General features: G+C 34.4%; 1 protein-coding gene and 1 long non-coding RNA gene across 3 annotated transcripts in view; both read left to right on the forward strand.

Moving 5' to 3' along the window:
- The window catches only part of vg (transcription factor vestigial), a 59267-nt gene extending 37692 nt beyond the window's left edge, over nt 1-21575 (forward strand). For both annotated transcript variants that reach the window (XM_075311952.1, XM_075311953.1), the window contains exons 5-8: nt 14701-14792; nt 14883-15070; nt 18319-18392; nt 20719-21575. In XM_075311952.1, coding sequence (XP_075168067.1) covers nt 14701-14792; nt 14883-15070; nt 18319-18392; nt 20719-20768 — 404 coding nt within the window. In that variant the 3' untranslated portion in view covers nt 20769-21575. The remainder of the gene's footprint in view (nt 1-14700; nt 14793-14882; nt 15071-18318; nt 18393-20718) is intronic.
- On the forward strand, nt 4739-5204 carry LOC142240255 (uncharacterized). The gene is made up of 2 exons (XR_012723205.1): nt 4739-4924; nt 5010-5204. It is a non-coding gene; the product is annotated as an uncharacterized LOC142240255 (long non-coding RNA).
- Nucleotides 21576-25835: the final 4260 nt, after the last annotated feature.

The following is a 25835-nucleotide window of genomic DNA, read 5'->3' on the forward strand; positions in this document are numbered from 1 at the left end:
TTTGGGAATTACTCATACGCACTACTGGCCGTATAGATGATTTATTTAAAATGTAAGGTTTCTGTAGATCAATGGAAAAATGGGCAGAAATTTTTTAAATCTGTTGTTGTTGCGTTTGCCGTACAATTGATATTCTCATAGCGTCGTCATATGATGACAGAAACATTGGCATGTTCAATGGACCAGCGTACCGTTATCGCTGCACAGAAAAAAATAAAAAAACAACAAGGGTATTCTTTGTTAATTGCGACACCCATTTTCCGGAAACCTGAACCCGATATGACTATTTTTTTTTCATATATATACTAAAGGTAGCCTATACATGCTGTGAATCAAACATTATTATAATCGGATGTATATTTTATAACTCGGGAGAATACGGGTTAAGGAAAATTTTATACGATTGGATTAAAATAAGGGTTATACTAACTTTGTCATTCCGTTTATAACACACCGAAATATAGGTCTCAGATCCCATAAAGTATATGGGTCGTGGTGAAATTTTAAGTGGATTTACCGATGTCCGTCCGTCCATCTGTTGAAATCAAACTATTGACTTGAAACTTGGAACCAAGAAATTATTATTAATGTAGGTCGGGTGGTGTTGCAAATGGGCTATATCGGATCACTCTAATGTATAGCCCCCATATAAACCGAACGCAAGATTTGACCTCCGGAGCCTGTTGAAGGAGTAAATTTCATCCGATGCGGTTGAAATTCGGTATGTGATGCTAGAATTTGAACTCTGAAAACTGTGTAAATTTTGGTCTACATCGGTTCATAGTTATATATAGCCCACATTTTACACTCTAAAATTGGTTCATTTCGGTTCAAAACGATCAAATGATCAAAATAGAGGCTTATACGCCCATAGAAAAAATTATAAACGGTGTGCTCATGGCCAAAGATGAACAAAAGCCGTTCATGAAATCGTGAACACTCCATTTTGATGTTTCGTGAACGTTTCCGTTTAATTTTGTTACCGTTCACGATTTTGGAACGTCATTTTTTCTATTAGTGTAGGTACTTAATTTTCCTATTTTATCTAACATAGACTTCATGTGGACTAACTTATAATTTAGAAGACAATGATAAGAATTAAAACTATATAAAACTATGTCATCGGAATTTGTTACCACAAACCGATTAATTCGATTTTGGTTGACAGTCTTAATTAGAATTTTGTACGCAATCAATAGTGGTGGGTACATGAGATTCGGGCTGGCAGTATTGTAACGGTTATGGTCCATCCTAGTGAAGCCATATAAACTTTTGTCATTATCACGAAATCAATAATTTATTGACGTAGCATTTATAAGCTAATTGATTTTGGTTCACGATTTACATCTTTAAACAACAACTAAATATTATTTAATTAATTATTTCTTTCGCCTTATTTGAATTTTTTTTTGTATGATAATTTTTTTCTGATAGTTTTAATGGTTTCTTATAGTTCATACTTGCTCTTCTCCAATGCTAAATTCACTCCCTACAAGAGTTGTCATAATTAAGACGTTTTTACAACTAAAACAAAACAAATAAACAACAAAACATCTTACAGGTCTTCTCCAGATGTAATGTCGGCAATATGAAGACATCTTTGCCAATTGTCTTCAAAATTACCACAAAACAGAAAAAACAAACAAACATAACGTTGGGTACTCTATCATCTGGATGATCAAAAGTGTTTTTTCGCTGTCATGTAAATGTCATGAACAGATTTTGTTGATGTTACATTTGAGGAAGCTGTTCGTGTTCTCTCCCTCTTGGTGTTAAATCCCTTTCTCTCTGATGCTTTATTATGATTATGTTAATGAAAGAAGAAATTACACATATCATTTGCTCATTAACAATAGGGCGGTTAAGCCTCTTCACTTTGCCAAGGGATCCAAATCATTTGATGCTGGGATATTGGTGCGCCTCTTTTAGGCTACAATGAAATTGAGGTTGCCATAATTTTTTTGAGTTCTTAGAAAAAGTGGCAACATGACACGAAACATGAGTACATTCACAGCACCATCACCATCCTCACACTAGCAAGAGTAGCATTATTTGCTTCCCAGCACCTAATGTTTTTGAGGTTGTCAATGTCACCATCAGCACCATCAATGACAGCTAAGGCAACAGGAGCCCAAGACATTGTGTGTCTCAATTTGAAATTGTAGTAAGGCAAAACGAGCAGCCTTTAAATGGAGCATGGACACATACGTAAGCTATAGCGTATATTTTTGTTTTTCTTACTTTTCTAGAATGACAGATTCACACAATTTTGAAGAGCAATCTTTTATAGGAACGGAGGCAACTAATTCATAAATGCAACTCCATTTTATCTTTGGCTTTGCGGTGACACCAAAGCCATACTACAATGATGTGTCGGAAGTTTTTTTTTCGTTTTTGTTTTTTTTATAATGAATCGGAGTCTGTTGTAATAATGTCAAAATTTTGACAAATGATATTTTTATTAGAATCATTTTTTGTGTGTTCAATCCTTGAAAGTTAATAGCAACATGTCATATGTGACAATGGAGCTTCACTATATATTTCCAGTCAAAGGTTGCGAGGCGAACGAGAGAAGGCATGCCAACCATTGAACTAAGTTGGAACATATTTACCTACTCATGTAAATCAAATACGATCAATACATTATTGACTTCGAGACAAATGTAAGTGTTGCTATGGATGAATCTGACACCATACAGTAGGGTGCCTCGTAAATTAGTTTTGAATTTGTGAAGAGTGCATTTTTGGACATTAAACTATTGTGATATATGCCAGTTTGCAAATCAAAGAAATCTGTGATTTGGATTTTGACTGAGTGATGTGGAGGTAAGATCAGATGCCAGGGATCAGTTCTCGCCAAAAATATTCAATTAAAAATTCAATTGATTCAACAAATTTTTAATTGAAACAAAAATCAATCACAAAAATTAATAGTATCAATTATTTTTTTTAATTGGGTCAATTAATTTTTTAATTGACTTTCAATAAATTTTTTAATTGATACTATCATTTCTGTGCTTAACCCTAAAGGCGGGATTGGGCATTAGATAAATCATGAAGCTTTTAGTAAAGTACACCTTAAGACAACAAAATTGGGTAAAATAAAAAGAAAACTTAGTTAAAACTGTTGAAGAGGCTGGGCAGCACATACTCAATTTTACCGTATAAATTTTTCTTGTTTCGTTTTCTTGCTTTTGTGTCGTTAACATTGAATATTTAATCAGCTGGCAAAAAAATTGGGGCATTAGAGGGTTAAACACATTCCAATTAAAGATTAATTGGATCAATTAATTTCGTGATTGAAGAGAAAAAATATTTTTTGTGTGCAAGGGGAAATTAAGGCGGCAAATACTGACAAACCGGGAGCCACTGTGGCGCAATAGTTGTCAGTGGTGTACTAAAACTATCAATGAAGCATAATATCTCTCATTTTATGCCTTGTAAGAACGAGTGTACAATTAAGGCATTTGTTTTCCCAAAGGTAATAAAGTATCAGCTTTTAATTGGAAGAACTACTCTTTCGAAGTTGATTTAGTACCATTTTAAGTATGCTATTCATCATCTCTGTATTATACTAATCACCATCGGCTTCATAAGAGTGTCTCTTCAAAATGATGTATGATGCTCACGCTCTCTCTCTCTCTCATCTTTTTCTCTACACAAAGTTCGACTATCGGAGAAAACCTATGATAAAGTAAATAAAAATGTCATTGAATTACAGAGAACCGGTTAACCGATGCTCAAAGACTGATTTTCGCGATAAACGAAAAATGTAAATTTTTTCACTATCCGGTTTAGGTTTTGATAACTGACATCCATTAACCGGTGGCGGCTTTGGACACCTTAATTTAAAAAAAATAAAAAATGGTTTCAGTAGCAAAGCTCAATTGTTCTCAAACTACGAAAATTGTTCTTAATTTCGTACTTGACAATATTGGTGATATTCCTTTTAGTTCAATTGTTTTTAAATATAAAAAGGGAAATTTAAAAGTCTGTTTAAAGAAAGTAATTTAAGCAACATTGTTACTTAGAGCACCTGTTCACACCTTGATTCTCCTTCACCTTTGACTTTGATCGCCATAGGAATTTCAAATTCTATTGATTAAGAAACTGTTTCGAAAACAAGATGTTACGGGTACGTGCCTAAAATTTAAAATATTTGCTGAGGACCTTAACATCGATGATGGGGAGGGGACATGGTCATCATAGCAATTTGGTGGCATGGTCATGTTAGCAACAGTTGCACACAAATTGTTGGCAAATGACTAAGGCCGCCATGAAGAGAATTGAAAATTAGGAATTGATTTTTTATGATCACTTACACGACTTATTTTCATTTTATTGCTAAATTTGCCACAGACAAAGCATCCACAAGAGGAAGAATGTGCATACAATTGTACAATTAAGAGAAAACATTAAAAACAAAAAGAATTTTAGTTACGTGGCTTTGGTTTTGTTTTTGGTGACTGTAAAAACTGTCCGCGAAAGGAAGGGGAGTATTTACTTTGGTGGTAATTTTTTAATGCACCACCCAGGGTTGTCAAAGGGCATATGAGGGGAGGATTCATGGGTGTTGACACAACATCAGCTAATGCTATTTTCTGGGCACATTTCGTCTTCTTCTCATTCCTTTGCTAGCTGCCTGGTAGTTGTTTGGTTACATTGGCATTTTGTTGTAAAATGTCGCCGGAATTCTAAACGCTTGCCAGTTTGCTCCGTTCATATGCCAATGGCGAATACCATCACATGCCACTTGGATTCATGGCGATTTTTAAATGCATTCATTACTCAATTAGCCACAGAACGGGCGAGTAAGCGACCAACCGCAAGACCGATCGTGGTCATATATACCAACAAACGATAGGGAAGAGGGCTATAAAGGGGACAAATCAGCACCGGGTGTACCTGATCATTGAGTATGAGGGTATGTGTGTGTATGTTTGTTAATCCTGCGGCATATGTGGCCCGGTGAAATTTTTGAAGAAAATCTTTTCCACTTTTTTGTGTAGCGGCCAGATTTGGTTTTGAGCAAAAAATCAAAAAATAAAGACGAATACCAAGCAACCAACCAGCCTGTTAGCCATCCACGGCAGAAGAATGAAGGCGAATAAAATGACAACAATTTAAAAGCAATCACATTTGTTATTTGGCTAAAAATATCTTGGTCACAATGTGAAAAAGAACAAAACGAAGTGAAGAAGGTATTTTTCATGTCGTTTCATTTCATTACATTGGACTGTTGCAATTGCTGTTTTTGTTCTCCTCGTGGTGGCTGTCGTCATTTTGGCCAACCAATACCAATCCACAGAACTGCAATCGCACTCTCGATACAAGTTGGCCCTCGTATCTGGATGTGCTTTACGAGTATGGGACTGCAAAAAGCCACCACCACCACCATTCGATAAAGAACAAAAGCAACAATTTAATTAGATGCCGCTTTGATATACTCACTCGTAAATGCAAATTCCTTGAATTGCAAGACTTTTTTTTTGCTGTTGGTTTTCTGTTTTGCCCTGTTCTCGCGATTTCTGTTTTTAGTCGATCGAACACATTCCTATCTATTTTTATTCATTTAACCGACAAAAATACTAAAATTCAGAGTCTGTTGAGTTTTTGCTGAGGTTTTCGTTTTTTTTGTTTTTCTTCTTCTTCTTCTTGATTTCTTGCAAATTGAACCACAAAATTGTTTTCGTGTTTGATTTTGCTTGGGCCAAATTATTTGCATTTGTGTTGATCGATGGTATGTAAAAATATTTTTTTCGGCATGAAATCATAAAAAATCCATAATTTAAAATTTTTACATTTTCAAAATTATTTACATAAATGCATTGCATTAATATTACGAGTACAATAATTATTTTCAAAATATTTGAAATTTAACAATGGCTGTATGACTTTCAATAATGAGTGTCTGAATGCCAGGCATAAAATAAGGCTGTGTAATATATTCTTAAAGGGGAAAATGTTGTAGCAGGTACTTTGGTATATTATCCTGCAGTATTGCCAGCATTGGGGATTTTCCTCAAATTGAGGATAGTTTTTCATAGGTGGGGACGAAATTTTTTATTTGGGGATTTGGTGGGGAATATCCATACATTTTATTTATTTTTGTTTTTGTTGTTTTTTTGGAAATTGGTTTGGTATAATTAATCAGGTTTATATTTCTAAATTATTGAGGCAAAATTAAAGGTTGAGTTACATACCATGCGTTAATGCGTACGTTGATTGAAGAGTTGAATTTTCACTTTGAAAGCAACAGTTTTGTCAGAGTGCTTCAAACTGAAAAATATCAACCCTTCCATCAATGCACGGATTAACGCATGATATGTAACTCAACCTTAAAGAAGAAAACGTTGCACTTCTTTACTCTACGGCAATGTAATACGCAGCAAATGGAGCATTAGCCCTAGGGACGCAGGACTTTATTTTGGGGACCTAAGTGCTAATTTATAATTTTACTTATCTAGTTTTCTACAATTGTGAAATCGTTTCGTGAGGACACTGACCTAATTGTTGCCCCCTCGTCAGTATTCCTCAATGATTTCGACAATATATGCCATAAATATATTCATTCATTTCATTAGTATTTGGTTTTGAGTTTCGAAATCTTGATCTTGATCCCGGAGGCTGTACACGACGATGCTGACGAAGTTTGACTGCGTGGTAATGGACGACGAAACCTACGTCAAAGCCGACTACAAGCAGCTTCTGGGACAGGAGTTTTATACGGCAAAAGGAAGGGGAAAGGTAGCAGATATTTTCAAGCACATAAAACTGTCAAAGTTCGCAAAGAAATATCTGGTTTGGCAAGCCATCTGTACCTGTGGCTTGAAAAGCAGCATTTTCATAGCTTCCGGGACTGTCAACCAAGAAATTTACGTGAAAGAGTGTTTGAATAAACGTCTGCTGCCTTTCCTGAAGAAACACGGTTGTTCCGTACTGTTTTGCCGGGATTTGGCATCTTGCCATTACGGTAAAAAGGCCATGGAGTGGTACGCCGCCAACAACGTGCAGGTGGTTCCCAAGGACAAGAACCCTCCCAACACGCCAGAGCTCCGCCCAATTGAGAAATACTGGGCTATTGTCAAGCGGAACCTAAAGAAGACCTAAAGAAGGACGAGCAGCAGTTCAAGGCAAACTGGCTTTCTGCGGCGAAGAAGGTGGACAAGGTGGCTGTACAAAATCTGATGGCAGGTGTCAAGCGTGAGGCCCGGCAATTCGGATTTGGAAAAGCGAAAGCCTAACTGAATATTTTTCCTGAATTTTATACTAATTGAACTTGAAAAAGAAATTTAATTTGATTTTTTAAATAAACGATTTCACCGATTTACACGCGTTTTCCCTTGACCAAATTTTGACCGTATCACCCTTTATTGCAACCCGCAAGCTGGTATGACAAATATTTTATTTTTTATTTAATTTTTAAATTATTACTGATTTTCTGCAGTAGAGCCCTTTTCATTATTGTAAACATTTTATTGGGTAGTTTTATAAGGAATTTTAATTTACATTTTGGATTTTTGGGGACGTAATTGTCCCAATTTGGGGACAATAGTCAGAAAAATACGGACAACACTGATATCCTGTACCATTTGGATCTTATTGAGAGAAACATGGCATGGAACTCTTCCACCAAATGCCATAGATGGAAATTTTGCCAAAATTTTTTCTTCTGTAGAAAAGTTTGTCAAAGTTTTATTTCGTTTGGTTTGTTATTGTTGGTTTTGTTCTTTAAACATTGTTGTTGTTTTTTTTATTTCAGCTTAAAACCATGCATTGACTAAACTACAAGTGTAGCTTAACCAACAGAGGAAATGAATGTTTTTGCAAATTTATTTGGACAAAGCCCTATAGACTGCAAGATGGTTGGATGGACGTACGTTTCGGAATTACCACATTCCTCATCAGCATCCTCTACTTGCAGCAAAACTATCAACCAATTATCAGAATAAATTCAGGCAGTTCATTAAACCCAACAATGAACCACACTTGAACCTTCCGAAAAAAGGTTTTGCATGATAGCCGGCTTATGCCGAAATAAATTCGTTCAAACATATCTCTTTACCTATGCCACTGTCAAATCATCGATTTGAGTGCAGTTGGCTGGGTTTATTTTGAGCGTGCTTCCTCTGTTTTCATTCGTTTTGTTTTGTTATTGTTGGTTTTGTTCTTTAAGCATTGTTGTTGTTTTTATTTCAGCTTAAAACCATGTATTGACTAAACTACAAGTGTAGCTTAACCAACAGAGGAAAAGAATGTTTGTCAAACGTGGACGAAACGTGCGTCCATCCAACCATCTTGCAGTCTATAGGGCTTTGCCCAAATAAATTAGACAAACATTCTTTTCCTCTGTTGGTTAAGCTACACTTGTAGTTTAGTCAATACATGGTTTTAAGCTGAAATAAAAACAACAAAATTTTATTTCTATAGAAAATTTTGCCAAAATTGTATTTCTATAGAAAATTTTATTTCTATAGAAAATTTTGTCAAAATGTTACTTCTATAGAAAACTTTGTTAAAATTTTATTCCTATAGAAAATTTTGTCAAAATTTAATTTCTATAGAAAATTTTTTGCAAAATTTTATTTCTATAGAAAATTTTTTTGCAAAATTTTATTTCTATAGAAAAGTTTTATCACAATTTTATTTTATTTTTGGTAGAATTCTACCAACTATGGCAACCGTGCTCTTATTTCCAAATTAGGACGCTTTTCTTCCCAAAAATTACCAATACAAATTAAAATTCCTCAAATCAATTTCATTATATTTTAACCCTTAAATGCAGAGGGTCACCGTTTCAAACGAAAAAAAATATATAATATGCAAAATGATAAATAAAGAACATCTGCATACACATTTTTTTCAAAACAAAAAAAAAATATGTGTTTTTTTTAAATAATGGTTGTGTCTTAAAACATACGATGTGAATTAAAATAAGTTTTTATTTACTCAGAAGTAAAACAAATTTTCCGGAAAAACATATTTTTAGAAATAGAGCTATGATGTATCAAACACTAAAAACTAAATTTAATAGAATTGGCCAAAATTTGAAGACATATTTTTTCTGGTTGTATCTTAAAAGATGCAATGCGCATTTAAGGGTTAAGCCAAGACACTATCCCTGGGCCATGTAGCTCTTATACTCATCCGCATACAAATATCGCTATAGTCCTCAGTACACAGGGAGCGCATATATACAAGCAGATCTATTTATAGACCAATGTGTAGTGCACACACAAGTACATTTAAAGAAACTTCGCTAAAAGAAAGCAAACAAACGTCTGATGCTCCGTTTCTTAAAAATAATACAACTTTTGAGAAATTCAAAGCAGACTATAGACTACAGCACAATTTTTGCTCGAATTCTTGGGCATCTTTCCAACCACCCATGAACAAGGGACACGCATTCTAAGATAATAACAGTTGATAAGATATTTTTAAAGTGCACCTAAGGTGGTCTTCTGTAAATCGTATACGGTGTCTATTTTAGATGATTATCTCCAAACAGTAATCTTAGGTCAGAGAACAGGTAAATGCCACCTAAATTGAAAAAATTGTCATCCTTTCGGTCGATATTAAGACATCAACCGTTTTAAATGCCACATCGCAGACTGAGCATCTTAACACATGTTTTTTGTGGTAATTTATGGTAAATGGTCAGGATTACAAAGGAGGAGGACTGGCTACTAGTATTTTGTGTGATGGTGATAAAAATCACCGCTGACTTCTGCCAAGAAGCCATAGTAAGACCTACCTTCCCGGCCACAAATGAATAGACGTTTGCAATATATTTGGTGGTTGTTTATTTCCCATTTTACTAAAGTGTGGTTGAAAGTAAAAGTCCCTTACTTGTTCTATTTGTTGTTGGCTGGTTCACACTATGGCTATAATACCTGCCTTTAAATTCATTGAGCAAAGGACTTCAATGTAGGTTTTGACTTTTTACAGTTGTTTTTGTACTACGTATGTTAATTGTAAATGTGTGTGTGTGAGTTTGAGTATGCTGGTATGTTGAATGAGAGCAAATAGATTTAGAGGTAGGTTGGCAGTTAACATTGATATAAGGCTCTGGGGTATTGGTATCGCATATACCACTCTCTCTATTATGTTCCCTTTGTTTGTCTAGCTTGTTCGTTTTGCTATGGTTGTTGTACTTGCTCGTTCTTCGGCTTTTGTTCACAATGTTTTTGCATTTTCTTAATGAAAATTCTTGAGCGTCATTCTTCAATGATAAAAACAAAAACAACAAACGCCCAGTCAAGCGGACGGACATATTTCGTACGTGAATAATAAATGAGCATTTTATTGAATACGACGATACGATACGATTCGTTTGAGTGTAGTGGTGTACGCAATTTTAACAGCTGCCCTGGCAGTGTATGGTTGTGGCGTACATACTGTAAAATACGGACAATTGGCGTTTATCATCGTCAAAAACTAGAACCTTAATTTATTGGTGTCATCACCGTCAAGGGCTGAGTCGTTTTTTGTTTTTTTGCTCTTAGGTGAGGCTATTTGTTATTCAATTCCACTTGTATTTGTATTACGTTTTGTACGTTTTGTTGATTTTCGTTTAATAGAAATTAGGTGTAACATTAAGGTCATCTATCATTTAATTAAGGAATCAGATAAAGAAAATTAAATTCTTCTTATTTATAAAAAAAATGCGTAATTCTAGATGTATAGTAAATACAAAATTAGTACACTGGTAGAACAAGTTTCATTATATTAACGAAATGTGTCATTAAAATTGAGCCAATGAAACAAATTCATTGATATAACGAAATTTTTCGTTGTTACAACGATTTTTTTTTTGTTAATCAACAAAACGTTTCGTACTTTTAATGGATATTAAAAGTGCGAAACGTGAAAATGTTTCGTTGCATCAATAAAAAAGGTTCGTTGGCTCAATTTTAATGCAATTTCCTTTGTGTGTACACTAAGTGAAACTACCAGGGGAAAATGTAGATTGGTAGTAAATTGCGAACATTTACCCAACATCTCATTTATTGAAATTAGGGGCTGAAAATGTTCATGTGAAAAATTGGATTTGGAATAAATTTAGATTATTTTTTTATTATTATACCCTGCGCCACACTGTGGAACAGGGTATTATAAGTTAGTGCATAACAGGTTGGCTGATAAGTCACGGTCTAACAAACAAAAACACATTTTTTTTTGTCAAAATTCGTTTTTATTATTCAACATAGTTCCCTTCAAGAGCGATGGTTAGGTTAGGTTAAAGTGGCAGCCCGATTAAATTTCAGGCTCACTTAGACTATTCAGTCCATTGTGATACCACATTTAACTAAAAGTACCTATTACATATGGGCACTTCTAGTCTTCAAGAGCGATACAACGATTATAACGACCTTCCAATTTTTTGATACCATTTTGGTAGTACTCCTTCGGTTTTGCCTCAAAATAGGCCTCAGTTTCGGCGGTCACCTCTTCATTGCAGCCAATTTTTTTCCCTGAGAGCATCCTTTTGAGGTCTGAGAACAAGAAAAAGTCTCTGGGGGCCAGATCTGGAGAATACGGTGGGTGGGGATGCAATTCGAAGCCCAATTCATGAATTTTTGCCATCGTTCTCAATGACTTGTGGCACGGTGCGTTGTCTTGGTGGAACAACACTTTTTTCTTCTTCATATGGGGCCGTTTTGCCGCGATTTCGACCTTCAAACGCTTCAATAACACCATATAATAGCCACTGTTGATGGTTTTTCCCTCCTCAAGATAATCGATAAAAATTATTTCATGCGCGGACTTTTGAGTCTTTCCACGCTTCGGACACGGTTCACCGGTCGCTGTCCACTCAGCCGACTGTCGTTTGGACTCAGGAGTGTAGTGATGGAGCCATGTTTCATCCATTGTCACATATCGACGGAAAAACTCGGGTGTATTACGAGTTAACAGCTGCAAACACCGCTCAGAATCATCAACACGTTGTTTTTGGTCAAATGTGAGCTCGCGCGGCACCCATTTTGCACAGAGCTTCCGCATATCCAAATATTGATGAATGATATGACCAACACGTTCCTTTGATATCTTTAAGGCCTCTGCTATCTCGATCAACTTCATTTTATGGTCATTCAAAATCATTTTGTGGATTTTTTTGATGTTTTCGTCGGTAACCACCTCTTTCGGGCGTGAACGCAGTCACCGTCCTCCGTGCTCATTTCACCACGCTTGAATTTTGCATACCAATCAATTATTGTTGATTTCCCTGGGGCAGAGTCCGGAAACTCATTATCAAGCCAAGTTTTTGCTTCCATTGTATTTTTTCCCTTGAGAAAAGAGTATTTTATGAAAACACGAAATTCCTTTTTTCCATTTTTTCACAATAAAAAAAGTTACTTGACAAAAGACGCTCTATCTCACGAACTAATTGACTTACAGATGTCGAATTTTGACACGAATCATTTGAAGGTTGGTACTATATAAAAACAATATGCATTTAATACTAGCGACGCCATTTATGTGTCAGACCGGGGACTTATCAGCCAACCTGTTAAAGTTAAGTTGGCTTTAGTGAAATAGATGGTTTAGATTTTTGTTTAGTGTACCAATTTTAATAATAACATTCAAATGTATTACTTTTCCCCAAATCGGAAAATGGAGTTCTTTAATAATTAAAGCAAAGCTAAACAATTTAGTTTTAAGCCCTCAGCTATAAGATATTCAAAGAAAATATTTGGTTTAGCAAAGAACACAATGTGATACGTGCTTTTTGGAAGATAGATGGATGGATGCATTCATTGAAACTTGAATGCACAAAATCTTAAGAAATGACAAAAAGGACGGATGGATGATGGTGGTGGCGGCACCCCATCACAATCGGTTTTCGTCTTCAATTGTGGCAGCTACTCCAACCGCTTATTCAACAAGGAGCAAATCAATATAGACCCCAGAGCATGCATAAACATCACATCACATTGAAATCTACAGGAAAACAAGTTGCCAGGAATGTTGTCATCAAAATGTTGAATGCTCCTCATGTAGCCGGAGGAGTTCGAATATGTGTATGCGAGATGTCTCTTTAACAATGTCTACAATATTTTGTGTTTTTTTTTTTGAGATACCGCCATAACTACAAAGAGTACAATTAGATTTGCTGTATGTACACTGGGAAAATGTATAGGACTTAAATGTATATTCTACAAAGGACTATGTGTTCAAATGGTTATGACATTAATTGCAGATTCGATCGCGCACCAAAAAGATTTTCAGTGGTAATTTATCATTTTTCACACTGTGTGGCACACCATTTACAAGGGTACAAACAGTAGAGGGCAAGTTTAGAACCTGCACACAAAGGAAATTTTATTAAAATTAAGCCAACGAAATATAACGGAACATTAAGATAATGAAAATATTCATTAATAAAACGAAATGTTTCGTAAACTAAGAGCAAATACGTTAAAATAACGACAAATTTCGTTATATCAATGAATTTGTTTCTTGGCTTAATTTCGTTAATACAGTGAGGTTTTCTTCTACCAGTGTATGCTATCACAATCAACTAAATAGTCTCAATAACAAAATTTCACATCGTAATCTAACCGAAACATTTTTTTTTGATTCTTATCAACTATTGATTTAAATGAACTTATACACATTTCATGTTGGCCAAAATTGAAATTTAAAGTTGGTCAAAATAGACGAGATAAATTATTATTGCGGAAAATCGACTCAAAAATAAGTTTTTCGTCTAATAGTTTTTTTTTGACAAAATCTCATGTTTTAGTCTTCAAATTCGATAATTTTTTTCAAATCGATTTATATCGACTTATTCCCCATGTTCCCATATTCGGAATTGCAAAAGTTTCCAATTATAAACTTATTGAAACTTATAAACTTAAATCGTGGAAATATAGTTGTCTTTAATGAGACGTACAAATTACAATTGGATTGGAGTCGGAGATCATCTCGATTTTTACGTTATAAGAAAAATAAATTTGCGATTCCGTATATCGGAACATGGGGGATTGCTTGAAAAATGTCCCCCTTAAAACTGAATTTTATTGCTTTGTGCCAATATTTGAGTTCCATTTCATTCTTTTTTCTTCCAGTGTTTGTCGCAAATCAAAGGATATTGCATGAGGGCTTTGCTTGGTGGCAATGTATGCCCTTAAACGCATTCCTTTAATGCACTGCGACAGCAAGTACTCTTCATTTTCAATGAAGTTCTTCTCTTTAGCTGGTTTTCTGGATGCGGCTGATACTGCCATCGCTGTCGTTCCTTCATGGATATTTCCCCTTTTCGGTAAAATGGCAATGATGAAGAAAAATTCTTAAGTACTCGTTAGTAAAGGCACACTTTTCACATGTTGGCAAATTTTCATGAATTTGCGATTTCGTTTCGCTTGATTTTTGGCGTTTTTGTTTTTTGACTTTGTTTCTCCTCATTTGGCGGCATTCATTTGGGGATTTTTGTGAGGGAATTGAAGGAAACTTGTTGGCAGTTGGAGTTGGCTGAATTGTGTTGCTAGTGCAACAAGCCATAACGACAACCATGAAATGCAATGGTACAACAGTTTCAAGGCATTAGTTCTTAATCAGGCGTTTATTGTATCCAATGATAATGATGATGACTCATTTTTCTTTAAAGCCTTTTTAAGCAAAATAATTGAAGTTCTAAATGATATAAAGTGAAGATTTAATTTATTTTATTTTTTTTTTTTTGTTATCTACTTTCAGATACCACAACTCCCATGTCTACACGAAATTTCCCACCATCATTTTGGAATAGCAATTATGTACATCCTGTAACAGCATCTACACATCCGCAGGTATGATAGAAATTATAATTGAGACAAAATAGATAAAAATTTTAATCTTCCCTTTTATTTCTATTTCAATTTTCTTCCAATTTTATTTAGATGAGCGATTTATATTCATCGGAAGGTGGTTATGCCACGGATCCTTGGGTACCCCATGCAGCGGCCCATTATGGTACCTATGCCCATGCCGCTCATGCGCATGCGGCCCATGCTCATGCCTATCATCACAATATGGCCCAATATGGTAGTCTTTTGCGTCTGCCACAACAATATGGGCATAGTTCAAGGTAACTTATTATTATTTTAATTTTAATTTTATATAGTTTATAATTTTATTATAGAATGTTTATTTAAGAGGGAGAGGTTATTTTGGTTGAAAAAATCTTTTTCATTTGGGATAAATGATGAGATTTTTTCATAACAATTAGGAAATGACTACACTTTAGAGTGATCAAAAAACCAGGTTATTTGAAAGTCGGTTTTTCTCGGTTTTAAAAAACCTGACTTTTTTCCAAAACCGGTAGACGGTTTTTTTTTTGTGGTCGATATACGCACGAATTCTAACTTTAAGGTCTTGAAATGATGCAAGAATGCTGGTGTAGACCTTATCTTTCATCTGGCCAGAGAGAATCCTCTGGGTGTTAATTGAAAAGATCTTGTTGGCTAATTGTGTTCAACTCCTCTAGAGACAATACGCTCCAAAAACCTTTTCCCATAAAAGAAAACGCCCAGCAAAAAAGTAGGGCACTATTTCGGCAAGATTGTAAAGGAGAGGGGCAGTACCAAATGCTTACAAAATAACCGAATCAGCGCTGATTTTTGTGGGCGATGTCCCGATTTAGAGCAGCTTCTACATAGCGCTGATATAATTGCTCAGTTGAATAGCAATAGTGCTCAGAAGTGATATATAATCTTGAGTTTTCTATTTTATAGCATTGTTGATATGAAGAAAAACAGCACTGCCTTTCATGAATCTATACTGCATGAATTGGTTGCAATAACGTAAACGAATGATAATGAACTAATTTGATTACTCGTTTACGTTTTTACCCAGCAAAAAATATTTCAGCAGTAAAATTTAGTTGCGCTTTTTGGTATACAATAAAATAGGCAGGTGCATCCACACTGCATGTATCGGTGGCAATAACGTAAACGAGTAATCAAATTAGTTTATGATCATTTGTTTACGTTATTGCAACCAATTCATGCAGTATAGATGCACGAAAAGTAGTGCTGTTTTCCTTCATACCAATAACAATATTGCTCACTTCTGCGCAATATTGTTATTGAAATGAGCAATTATATCAGCGCTAGGTAGAAGCTGCTCTAAAGCGGGACATCGTCCACAAAAATCAGCGATGATTCGGTTGTTTTGTAAGCAGTTGGTACTACCTCTCTCCCTTACAAACCTGCTGAAATAGTGCTCCATTTTTTGCTGGGTACCAACGATACATGCAGTGTGGTGTACTTTATTGTATACCAAAAAGCGCAACTAAACTCTTACTGCTGAAGTATTTTTTGCTGGGTGGGTTTCCTTGGTTATGTGGAGCGTATGGCTCTCTTGTTGAAAGTAAACTTTGTCCAGCTCAATGTCATACAATTTCTACAATAAAAATTTTAATTATTATATTTTTTATTAATTATACCCTTCACCACTACTTTGGTACAGGGTATAATAAGTTTGTGCATTTGTATGTAACGCCAAGAAATAATAGTCATAGACCCATCTTTTAGTATACCGATCGGCTTAGAATTAAATTCTGAGTCGATTTAGCGATGTCCGTCTGTCTGTCTGTCCGTCCGTCTGTCTGTATATGTAATTTTGTGCACAAAGTACAGCTCGCAATTTAAGTCCGATCGTCCTCAATTTTGGCATGGCGTCTTTCTTCGGGTCAAAGACAATAGCTATTGATTTTGGAAAAAATCGGTTCAGATTTAGATATAGCTGCCATATATATTTATCACCGATTTGATCATAACTCACATATTTATGAACCGATCTTCTTCAAATTTTGTACATCTGAATATTTTGTCGGTCACGTAAAACCTGCAAAACATCAGCCAAATCGGTTCAGATTTAGATATAGCTCCCATATATATCTTTCGTCCGATTTGCACTTATATGGCTTCAAAAGACAGATTTTTACCCTGACTTGCTTAAAATTTAGCACAAGGAGTACGTTTAATAATATTGTTAACTGTGCCAAATTTGGTTAAAATCGGTTCAGATTTAGATATGGCTCCCATATATATCTTTCGTCCGATTTGCACAAAAGCCAGAGTTGAAGCCTGATTTGCTTCAAATTTTGTATATATACGCCAGAGTTGAGTAGAATATTTCATATTTTAGACCCATTTTCAATGGGAGTTTCCTTCAGTTGACTCGATAGTTTCCACAGGGAATATATTTAATATGCTTTTTGATCTAATTGGTTCAGATTTCGTAGTCATATTTCACTCTGTAATACCACACTTTCCACAAAACGGTCGAGTTTTAAATAAACAATCCACAATTGACCACATATAATGCCGAGATTTAACCAATATCCTTGTAAAAGCGCCACTGTAGCAAAAATTTTAAATATTACTAAAATTTTCCTTTATTTCGAATACGTATTTCTCGCTCGATAAATCGTAAATATTATTTCGTACAATTGCATAAAAATTGCTCTAGCTTTATATTTCCCATATTTTGTAACTAACATTGTGTTTCATCTCAGGGTGTCAGCCGATTTAAATTTTAATTCTAGAGGTTTTATAGAAGTACAAAAAATTGTCTCCATATTGTATATAAATTATATAAATATTTCTAATAAAAGCCTTCATAATAACTCCCAACAAATTTGAAGGATTTGAAATGGTAACACAAATTTTTGGTCTACATAGTGGTGAAGGGTATAATATAGTCGGCCCTGCCCGACTTTAGACTTTACTTACTTGTTTTATTATAAATTCATAAAATTAGAGGGAACGAAATGACAAACAAATAGTCAAATAACTAAAACTTATGCGTCACAACTGACACTCCGTTATCCTGCTCGAATTCCAACCAACCATTTCTCTGGGTGTAGGCTAAGACTTATTTTGAGGACTATGAAGACTATCGTTGGTTTACACTTTTTTAGGAATTAAAACACAATTTTTACTTTGTTCCTACTCTGTTATAATTTTGATTTTTAAAGTGTCAATTTTTTACGTGAAGAGCTCTATAATCCTAGATTTAATGCTAGAGAGATACTTAAAAAATGGTTTTATTTTAATCAATATCAAAATCTTTAGGAGAAGATCAAAATCTTTCGATCCAAGTAAACTATTTTTGAGCGTAGGTCTGGTTCGAAATGGAATTTCCAGAAAATTTATAGCAACCAGATTTTCTAATCAGCTTTATTTTCTCTGAAAGAAAAAGCTTCTTTATTACAAAAAAATCGTATTATTAAGGAACATTTCCATTACCTTACTTTAACGCATTTGTTTTTTTTTTTTGGTGAACATTTTTTATTAATCCTTGATTTGTATTCTTTTTTATTCCCTATAGACTGCATCACGATCAACAAACTGCACATGCGCTAGAGAGTGCTGCTGCTTACTCTAGTTACCCTACTATGGCCGGTAAGTTTCCCTATAATGGAAATGTCGATTTTCAACTTTTTCTAAATTTAGGATAGACGATTTTTCGACTTTTTGTGTCAAATATTTGAAGAGTAAAAATTTTATGAAAACTAAATACACACAATGAAAGTATCATTAAAATTGAGCCAACGAAATTTTGCATTGATATAACGAAATATTTTCATTAATACAATGAAAATATTCATTAATAATAGGAAACGTTACTTTAAAAAAAAATTGTAATGATTATCGTTATATTTTCGTTGTATTAACGAACTTGTTTCATTGGCTCACTTTTAATGACACATTTTGTTAATGTAACGAAAATTTTTCTATCAGTGTACTTTCGATTTTAACTTTTGACGATGCCACTTTCGAGAGTAAAAACGCTTTATCACATTGCTCTTTCAATTCAAATTCGAATTTTCGTGAAAGTTTGGTTAATCGATTATGCACACAAAGAAAATTTCATCAAAAGTCAGCCAACGAAAAATGTTCATTGCTATAACGAAACATTTTCATTAATACAATGAAAATATTCGTTAATATTACGAAACGTTACATTAATTGGCAGAAAATTTATTATATTAACGAAAAAATTCTTTGTATTAACGAATTTGTTTCATTGGCTGACTTTTAACGACACATTTCGTTAATATAACGAAATAATTTTTTATGGTGTGGTCACCATAAAAAATCGATTAGTCTGGTTCGATTAACATCAAACGTCGATTAGTCCATTTTTGTTTGATTTAAAATAAATTTAAGAGTCGATTATTAGATTTTGCAGTTTAAAAATTTAAACTTCAACTTTTCAACCTTTTTCTACATAAAAGTCGATTTTCAACTTTTGTACACTGGTAGAAAAAGTTTCGTTATATTAACGAAATGTGACATTAAAATTGAGCCAATGAAACAAATTCATTAATGTAACGAACTTTCTCTTAACCAACGAAACGTTTCATTCTATTAATGAATATTTTCATTGTATTAACGAAAATGTTTCGTTATATCAATGAAAATTTTTCGTTGGCTCAATTTTAATGAAATTTTCTTTGTGTGTATCTCTAATTCAGAATAGTCTGCGCAAAAACAAAATCACGAAAATTTTTCCAATTAAAGTCTTTATAGAGTTTTAAAAAATATTCAATTAAAAATTTAATTGATTCAGCAAATGTTTTAATTGAAACAAAAATTAATCACAAATATTAATTGTATCAATTAATTTTTTAATTGATACTATCATTTCGGTGACTGAAGATATTTCAATTAAAAAATTAATTAATTCAATTCAAATTCGAATTTTCGTGAAAGTTTGGTTAATCGATTATGCACACAAAGAAAATTTCATCAAAAGTCAGCCAACGAAAAATGTTCATTGCTATAACGAAACATTTTCATTAATACAATGAAAATATTCGTTAATATTACGAAACGTTACATTGATTGGCAGAAAATTTATTATATTAACGAAAAAATTATTTGTATTAACGAATTTGTTTCATTGGCTGACTTTTAACGACACATATCGTTAATATAACGAAACTTTTTCTATTAGTGTGGTCACCATAAAAAATCGATTAGTCTGGTTCGATTAACATCAAAAGTCGATTACTCCATTTTTGTTTGATTTAAAATAAATTTAAGAGTCGATTATTAGATTTTGCAGTTTAAAAATGTAAACTTCAACTTTTCAACCTTTTTCTACATAAAAGTCGATTTTCAACTTTTGTACACTGGTAGAAAAAGTTTCGTTATATTAACGAAATGTGACATTAAAATTGAGCCAATGAAACAAATTCATTAATGTAACGAACTTTCTCTTAACCAACGAAACGTTTCATTCTATTAATGAATATTTTCATTGTATTAACGAAAATGTTTCGTTATATCAATGAAAATTTTTCGTTGGCTCAATTTTAATGAAATTTTCTTTGTGTGTATCTCTAATTCAGAATAGTCTGCACAAAAACAAAATCACGAAAATTTTTCCAATTAAAGTCTTTATTGAGTTTTAAAAAATATTCAATTAAAAATTTAATTGATTCAGCAAATGTTTTAATTGAAACAAAAATTAATCACAAATATTAATTGTATCAATTAATTTTTTAATTGGATCAATTAATTTTTTAATTGATACTATCATTTCTATGATTGAAGACATTTCAATTAAAAAATTAATTAAATCAATTAATTTCGTGATTGAATCAGAGAAAATTTTGCGTGTGTGTGTGTGTTTAAGAATATTTAAAAGTCCATCCAACTTCTCTGTTATATTTAGTTACCATTTTAACTAAATTCAATAACCTCTTCTTTTCATTTTCAGGCCTAGAAGCGCAAGTCCAAGAATCTTCCAAAGATCTCTATTGGTTTTAAAATGTTTGGAAAAAAAAAATAAATTAACTCTTGGAATTTGGCCCCTTTTAATTTCATAAAGGATTCGTGGGAGGCGCAATATACCCTGGTTCCACAACTACAAGTATTTGAAATGATTGTACTTAATATAAATGAAAATGTACTTTATAAATAAGTATTCTTCAATATGGGAAAAAAAGAATCAAATCATCCAACCCAATGTGCAACAAAACAAAAATCTATGTTTAACTTAGGTTTCAATTGTGTTTTTGTTAGGCAATAAACAAAAACGAAACCTTCAAAAGTATATTGAAACAATGAGGTTAGCAATTTCAAACATAGAAAGAAAAAATACTTAAAACCAAGATATAAAATTTACAAAATTAAAAACAAAACCACATGTATATGTAGTTATAAAAAATTAAAATATATTAAGAACAAATTAACAAACAAAAAGGGAGAGAGAGACGACAAAAAATTAATTAATTTAATTTCTATTATTAATCAAAAAATATGAAAAAAAAAATTAAACAAAAATCTTAATAGAAAACAAAAGCTGTATTGAATATATATATTTGTAGTCTTACTGAATTTAAATCTTTATAGATATGTATGTATTATGTATGTAGTTTAGTTATGATGACTTTTATGAAATTTAATTAAAAAAAAAATCTAATAATGGAAGACAAAAAATTTGAATGAATTTAAAACAGAAAATTAAAAAAATTAAGTTAATTTGAAGGCAAAACAAACAAACCAACCAACAAAGCAAGATGAAAACAACAAAACACAAAACTAGTTTTAAAATAAAATTTCAAAAAGCAAAAAGACGAAAAAAATAATAAATCCTAAAAAAATAAATTCAAATCAATATTAAAAATGAAAAAAAAAATGAAAATCGTGTTTTATTTTCAAAAAGACTGATCCCTACTCTACCTCAAATCCAATAAATTGCAGAATTTTTTTCAATCATTATGATCATCATTCTATCAATTACGTTATAAATTATAAGGATGGGACAACCTCCCCCTGTGGCCTTATCGCACCAAATCACAGTGAATCTGAACTCCCATTTGATTGTTTTTGTTATTTTTTTTTTTTCATTCAGCATCATTAGCGCAGGCGCCTGATGCTCAACTGATTATTTATTATCTTTGAGATTGTGGCCGTTTCACTGTAGTAGTAGCTTTTCTTCCACATTTAGTTGCAGATGTTGGAGTGGACAATACATCCTAGTCTTTGCTTTCCAAAGATGAATAATTAATGGAAACTGTAAACAAGATTGTCAGATATAAACTTAAAATCATACCTTGATTATGGGGCGACAACAGTTCTATGTGATCAGTATGATAATTTGGGTAAACGCTTAAAATTGTACAGAGTTAAAATAGATCATCAAGTTTTCTTAACAATTCAAATCTTACACAGAAAAACATTCCACGAAAATTATTCCAATTAAAGTCTTAATTGAGTTTTAAAAAACATAGAACTAAAGCTCTGAGAAACACTTCATCATAATGCATAGTATAAGGGGAAGGCGCGTTAGTAATAACAGCAACGATCCCAATATACCCTCAGGCGATTAAGCGGCGAAAGGTTTTTGAGGCTAAAAAACAAGGCGCAACCGGTTTGTTACCAAACATCCGACAAGAGACCAGAGACATAAATGGCAGGAACGATGGAAGAACGAGACAAAAGGGCAGATGGACACAGGTACTTATAAGCGACATACAATTAGAACGACAGCTCCGAGAATCACCTCAGCATACCGCACAGTGTCAGGGGAATCCGCGTTAGTAAGAGCAGGAATGGTCCCAATATAACTCCAGGCGATTCAACGGAAAAAGGTTTTCGAAACTAAACAACAAGGCATGACAAATTGATACCGAACATCCGACAAGAGATCAGAGATAAATGGCAGGAACGATGGAGGAACGAGACAAAAGGGCTTAGAAGCGACATACAATTATGGCGAAAGAGAATATAAGTGAGGTATTAGATGACTCGGATGCTCTCTGGTAACGGATACTCTCGAATCGTTTCGAATTCGGGATCCTGTCCAGCTTCAAAATAGCGACTGGGAACAAATTAGGGAATTCATTGAAGACTCTGAATTACTCTTCCAGAGAAAGATACTCATGGAGAAGACTAATAGTATACTCCTCCATGGATGTGAGATCTGGGCGTCGACCATACAGAGACGAACTAAAGCGTAAAGGCTGCTTTCAGCATAGAACGAAAGCTCTGAGAATCACTTCATCATACCGCATAGTATAAGGGGAAGGCGAGTTAGTAATAGCAGCAACGATCTCAATATACCTCCAGGCGATTAAGCGGCGAAAGGTTCTTGAGGCTAAACAACAAGGCGCGACAGATTTGATACCAAACATCCGACAAGAGACCAAAGATAAATGGCAGGAACGATGAAAGAACGAGACAAAAGGGCAGATGGACACAGGTACTTATAAGAGACATACAATTAGAACGACAGATCCGAGAATCACTTCAGCATACCGCACAGTGTCAGGGGAATCCGCGTTAGTAAGAGCAGGAATGGTCCCAATATACCTCCAGGCGATTCAACGGAAAAAGGTTTTCGAAGCTAAACAACAAGGCATGACAAATTGAAACCGAAGATCCCACAAGAGATCAGAGATAAATGGCAGGAACGATGGAGGAACGAGACAAAAGGGCTTAGAAGCGACATACAATTATGGCGAAAGGATCCCGAATTCGGATACTTCCGAATTCGGGATCCTGTCCAGCTTATAAAATAGCGACTGGGAACAAATTAGGGAATTCATTGAAGACCCTTAATTCCTTTTCCAAGCAAAGAAAAATTCTCTTGGAGATGACTAACAAAATACTCCTCTGCGGATATGAGATCTGGGCGTCGACCTTACAGAGTCGAACTAGACCAAAAAAGCTGCTTTCAGTACAGAGAACGGATGTGTGTCCACGAAAACTGGATTCTCTTACCAACCTAATCTAATCTGAATCCGATGCAATGCATTTGGGTAGCATCAATGAAGAATCCAATCAGCGATTGCTTTCACATGCGGTAAAAATGAAAACTGGCAGAAATTACGAAGGAAGTCCAGTTTCGGAGAATGTACTATGCCATATTTTTGCATCAGGGGATGAGGCTATGTACTTATCGGGCGAACCTAGTGCACCACCAACACTTCCATGCGCAATAAACAGATTTTGGCCGGATCAATCGATTGACCAGATTTCATTCCTTAATTGCTTGCCGTTCAAACGTATTCTTCCGCAAATTACTAGACCACCTTCGCTCATTATGACTTTACAATACTCGATTAACTAACAGTAGTTATTAGTTTTCTCAGTTGTTCTGGTCATCATATCGTAAAGACAGCACATTGATATTTTTGCTTGCTGTGAGAGTGCGATCTGGTTATGTTTGGTCATTATGCTGTTCGATGTTGAACAACCTTCATTTGTTATCCCATCCAGAGATGACAAACAAACATATTGGGTATTTTAGTAAATCGGAGAAAAAGACCATCGTAGAAAGAAAGAACGAACGAATGAACGAAAAAAAACGGTACGATCCAAAAATGTAGTAGTGGTACTGATCGTTTTTCATAAACTGTTGAGATTTTCCATTTAAACTCATGAATTAAACAATCTCCAAGTTTTATGAAGAATGAACAGAAGGCAGAACGGACATAAGTGTAATGGACAGTTGGCTGATGGTTGACCATATGTGATGGGATTTAATATATTAGCTTAGTTAAGAGAATTTAATAAAAAAAAATAAATAAAAATAAACGGAGATTTAAGATGGTCTTATTCTACAGTGACAGCCATTTCATTCACAGTCTTTCTGGTAGGGATACACTCGAAGATATTGATGACTTAAAATGATAAATGAAGCGTGAAAGGAGTGATCAAGATTAAATACCAAAAGATTGGTTTTAAGCTACTTGATGACCCGGTTAATGAGTCCCAAGTTGAATATATATCTTCAGGATACCGCTATGTAAGAACTATGGAGCAAGAACTGATGGCGCAATGACGCAATGGATATGCTAAAGTGTAGCTAGGTAATTCCTGTTATAAACCATAGCCTGGAGACTATAGTTTCCCAAGGGGTGCAACGGACATGCTCCCTTGAAGAATGCAGGTCATTTCAATTAGATCTTGATAAACAACTCCGGGGATCAAAACTTGACTGTACTGGCTGCGATAAGAATGAAGATGATGAGAAAAATATTCAGAATAGGGAGTCATCGTAGAATAATTGCGGAAACGTTGGGAGATTCGGCAGATGTAGCTTTAATCCATGGCTGTGAGGGCAGCGTGTGAGCTTCTAAGGCTGTATACAGACTATCTGCAGGAAGCGAGATTCTGGCAGTAACGGAATGTGTAAAGTGGCTAAGCTCTACCAAGAGGCCAAGGGGAGTGAACGGATAACCGGTGGCGATCAGAGCAGAAACAGACTGTACCCTGAAATGGGGACGCCTAAATGGGGCTGCCACTTTAACCATCACGTAAATTTTATCACGAATGGCGGAAAGCTCTGACAACAAAAGCAGACATCTGCTTCTGGTGCGATTAGAATCGAAAAATCGTCGAAACAATTGAAGATAGTGTGGGAATATGAACCATTGGAGAGTTATAGAAGAATCGGTGTGAGACGTGTTGGATTTAGACATGGGCTCTTTTCCTTTCCCCGTTTTCCTCCTAGCTCACGAAGCTTAAGAGCGTGAACATATTCACGAGCAGCGGGAAGGCCATAATGATAAAGAACCGGAAAATCGGTGAAATGATTGAAGATAGTGCGACAATATGAACCATCGGAGGGTTATAGAAGATTTGGTGTGAGAAGCTTTGGATGTAGACGTGGGCTCGTTTTTTTTTCTCCGTTTAAGATTGTAGAAACATCGGTTCGTCATAGATTAGTCTATTACCGTGGGGATACTATTCGATTAGTATCTACAATCGGAAATTTCTCAGCAGTATGCATTATCCGCATCATAGGAGAGTTCGGACACCTTTTTAAAAAGAGAAAAAGTAAAGGAAAACTGGTGTTACTAGCTAGGAGAAAACCGAAGAAAGCAA

The sequence above is a fragment of the Haematobia irritans genome, chromosome 5 (assembly GCF_050003625.1).
Source record: "Haematobia irritans isolate KBUSLIRL chromosome 5, ASM5000362v1, whole genome shotgun sequence".
NCBI classification, from domain to species: Eukaryota; Metazoa; Arthropoda; class Insecta; order Diptera; family Muscidae; genus Haematobia; species Haematobia irritans.